General features: G+C 58.4%; 1 protein-coding gene across 1 annotated transcript in view; it reads left to right on the forward strand.

Moving 5' to 3' along the window:
- The window catches only part of NOTCH3 (notch receptor 3), a gene marked incomplete at its 5' end in the record, with an annotated part of 57,086 nt that overhangs the window by 705 nt on the left and 52,051 nt on the right, over positions 1-4,330 (forward strand). Inside the window, 1 exon segment of the mRNA XM_027765867.1 lies at positions 1,757-1,835. Coding sequence (XP_027621668.1) covers positions 1,757-1,835 — 79 coding nt within the window.

Here is a 4,330-nt window from a genome sequence, read left to right on the forward strand (position 1 = left end):
CAGCCAACGCGGGGCCCGCGGCAGGGCCGGGACGGGGGCTGCGGGGGCGTCCCCCCCACTTCCAAGGCAGGCCTGGTCATCGGGGGAGGAGCACGGGCCTCAGGCCCTGGCCAAGGGTCCCCGAGAGCGCGCTGCTGTCGCGCTCCGTGCTGGGCAGCGTAGGGGACGGAACCGCCTCCCCAGCCCAGCCCTGGGGCTGTCTGAGCAGGACCAGGCAGGAGCAGACGCCCCCGCGTGCACACACATGGCCTGTCACACTCAGGCTCACACAGCTCTGGGTCACACATAGAGATGGAAACGCGCGTGCACACACATACACACACACACACACACACACACACACAGAGTGTACACCCGCAGACGTGCACCTCCAGCCCACGCCAAACACACCCAGACACGCGCAGCTCACACACTGACACGTGCACAAATATATCCGGATCTGTAGGCCAAGGCTTGGCGTGCACACGACCTGCACACACTCAGACACTCGGGGACATGGGCAGACAGACGGGCACTTCCCCTGCTACACTGGGCACACCGCTCACACTCAGGCACTCACAGCCGACGCACCTGTGCACCCCCAACGCCTGCATCTGTGCACGCCCACGTCTGTGTGTAATCCCCCCCACTTGTGCAGATACGCCTGTCTGACATGCGTGTGCAGATGCACATGTAGCTAGACGTGAACGTGACATGTGCATGCCCACGTCCTCACACCGGCTGCACACGTGCACACCTGGCTCACATCGCCCCACTCGGCACGGCTGCCCGTGTGAGTTCACAGACACCCTCAGACGCCTTTCCGGCGGCCGGGGTCCTGTCAGCTTGTCCCCCATGAGAAACAGGAAGTGTGCCATGCCCAAGTCCAGCTCACCTCCTTATCTCTCATTGTCTCTCCTCTGTGTCTCTGCCCTCCTCTGCCCCTTCCTCTACTGTTTTCTTGTACGTGTCTGTCTCTGGCTTGCTCTGTCTCCCTCCCTTTCCCTAGCTCCTCTCTCTTTCTGACACACGTGTGTGCGCACACACGCATCGCACAGGGGCCCCACACCTATCAGCTCACACATAACTTCTTCACTGGCTCAGACCTAGCCACACCCCTGACTCGCCGGGCAGGACAGTTAGACTATTGCCACACCCTAGAGGGATACAGCCCTTAGGGATGGGGACGCCGGACTGCCATACAGGTCCTGTGCCAGCTGCCCTTCCCTTTGAGACACACCCTGTCCCTGGAGAGTCCGTGCTCACACTCAGGTATCTATCTTGGCTCCCCTTCCCAAGAGCCACCGTGCGGGTCTGCCCAGCTGGAGTGGGTGCCCAGCAGCGGACAGAAAGACCCACGACCCCAGGATTGGCTGCTGGGCCCAGCACCTGGGCACCAGCCCCAGATCTCCCGTTAACACTCACCATCCTCATTTCCTGCCTCGGCACGCCCCCCACCCCCATTCCACACATCTTAGCTCTGGCAGTTTCCTGAGCCCCCACATCTGGCACGAGTCAGCCCCTCCTCCTGCCCGCCCCCCTGCCTTGCGGTTCCCAGGGTTCAAGCTGGCAGGGACAGCTGCAGCCTCAACAGCTGGGACTGGGGCGGGGGGCCGTGGGAACTATGGATGGGGGGGCTCCCTGCACCCACAGAGACACCCCCAGCCCAATGCAGCTGTTGCCCGGTGGAGGGAGGGAGGGGGAGGATCTGTCACTCTGGGCTGGGGTTCCTGGACTCCTCCGGGCTGACCTCCTACCTTCCTTCGCCCCCACACAGCCCCTCCTTGCCTGGATGGAAGCCCTTGTGCAAATGGAGGTCATTGCACCCAGCTGCCCTCCCGGGAGGCTGCCTGCCTGTGAGTGCCTGACTTGGAGCCACCAGCGGGCCCTGCGGAGGGAGGGGGCTTGTTTCCCCATTCCTGCCTCTGTGACCATGATGGGTGCTTCTACCCACTTCCTATTTGTGGATCGCTTGGGCAACCACGGGTGTGTACCCATTGGGGAATTGAACCGGGTTAAGAGCAGGGGCACAGGAGTTTGCCTGGCCTGGGTTCAGTTCCCACAGTCATGCTGGTGACCACCAGAAACGAAATCCTAAAGTCTGTGTTCTGGTCTGGAAAATGGGCCCAGAAACCTTGGCCTCACCATGGTCTTGCTCATCTGAGGTCTCCTGTAAAGCCCCCTGATGGAGGCGGGTATTAGTCAATCAACAAACTTTCAGGGGCCAACAGGTGGTGTAGTAGTTAAGGCACTGGATTCTTACATGGTCAACTGCGGTTCGTGTCCTGAACCTGGAGGCTTGAAACTCACGCTGGGCGTGTGTGTGCATGCCTGAAATCACACCCTGGTGGGGTGTGATTTCTCGCTTTCTGTCTCTCTGTCTCTCCAGTGAGCTCATGCACCCTACAGAGAAAATCACTGAGAAAAAGAAAAAAGAGAAAACTTTCAAGGGTGCACAGGGAGCCTGTAATACAGTCCTTCTCTGTCACTTTCTTGCTGTGTGTTCTTGGGTTAATCACTTTCCCTCTCTGAACCTCACTGCATCTGTGAAATGAGTGCTTCTCCCTGGCTTGTGATTATGAAGGTCCCCAAGAATTTAATTGTCTTTTTTTTTTTAAAAGGAATTATTGGGAACCAGCAGTTAGCGTAATGGCTATGTCGCTGGACTCCCACGTAGTCAACCGCGGTTCGCGTCCCGGACCCGGTGGCTTAAAACTCACGCCGGGCACGTGTGCGTACGTGCCCAAGATCCCGAGAGGAGAATGGAGGAGACGGGATTGTGGCGTGGCCATCCCCCCTGGGGGGTGATTTCTCGCTTTCTGTCTCTATGTCTCTCTCTGTCTGTCTGGCGAGCGCACGCGCCCTATAGCGAAAAAACCTCTCCAAAAAAAAAAAAAAAAGAATTATTTATTTAATTTTATTTATTCATTCATTTATTTTAATTTGACCAGAGAGAGCCACGGAGAGGGGCTGGGGGGCAGGAAATGAGAAAGCAAGCCACCAGGTCTGGGACTTGAACTGTGGTAGGCCATGTGGGAGTATCCAGCGTTTGTACCACCATCCCACCCACTGGTCCCCTAATTGTTAATACAAAGAAAGAGTTGCAGGAGGCAAAGCAGGGGCTTCGAGAACTGAACAGAGGCCTACAAGCTCATTTTGAATTCCGGGTTCTGGTTGAGCAAGTGCTTTTGAGCTTGCTGGGCCTCTGCTATTCCATCTGCAAAGTGGAGCATTAATAGCTCTTTATGGGGCCGGTTGTAAAGATTTTAAAAGATTCTTTTCGCGCACTCAGCATGGCGCTGATCATACAGTCAGTGCTTCGTGGTAGGGACACCATTAAGCCATAGATGCTATAAAGGGAAACCTCTCAAGGCGTGGGAAAATGCTAAGCGACTTGTATGCTATAATTAGTAATAGCAGGTCACCCGGTAGCTATTAATTGATTCGTTAATGTATGCATTTATTCAACACCAGGCATTGGGTGAGGCTAGGTGGGTCTGGGATGACATTAGACCCCTTTTGAAGTTACGCACGCACGCATTTCGGCTGGAGCCTCTCGCTTGCGCTCACCTGTGTGGAAGGCTGAGCCCGGGTGACTGGAGGGTGCAGGGGGAGAGGGTTTTGGAGCTAGGGAATTTGCAGTAGTGGAGCTCAGAGAAAGTGGTATCTAACCCCGGGCCGCTCTACCTGGGAGGCTGAGCCGCGGGGGCCGGGCGCCTGCGCAGTGGAGCTCCGCGCCTGGAATACAGCCGACAGGTGAAAGCGCCCGCGCCTTCCCCGCCCCTCGACAGGTGAATCACCGGCGCGCGCGGCCGCCCGGAGCTCGGATCACCCGGAGTGGAGCGGGCTCAGTCCCAGGAGCAAAGCTCGGGAACCACTCCCTACGCACCCCCTTGCTCCCCCCAGTTTCCTTTCAAGTCTCAAAAACTCTTTTCAGGGACGCCCCAAATTGTCATCCCCTTTGTGGAGCCCCCAAGTCTTCCTCCTGCCTTCGGTTTCCAAGCTCCGGTCCTTTGCGCTGAGTCCTCGCCTCCAGCGTGGGAACCCGCCCGGGGCGTCGGGAGGGGGCCGCGCCGGTCGCGCCCTGCCTGGCGGTGGGACCGACTGTCTTCAGGTCCCGGTGCAGTGCGCCCCCTCTCGGCGCGTGTTTTCTTGGCCGATGCGGTCGCCCTGCGGGCCTTTTGGGGAGGGGGCTGGAAGCTGTGCCCTCTCTTCTTTATGCCACCCACACCCCTGCCTGGCCGTGCCTCGACCTGTTTGGCTGGGGGCTGGGGTGGGGGCGGGGGATCTCGTGGGTGACGCGAAGGACTGAGTCAGCTGCTTTTAGCTCAGTCCCAGGCATCTGGGACAA

Source organism: Tupaia chinensis, unplaced genomic scaffold, assembly GCF_000334495.1.
Source record: "Tupaia chinensis unplaced genomic scaffold, TupChi_1.0 Scaffold139785_1, whole genome shotgun sequence".
NCBI classification, from domain to species: domain Eukaryota; kingdom Metazoa; phylum Chordata; class Mammalia; order Scandentia; family Tupaiidae; genus Tupaia; species Tupaia belangeri.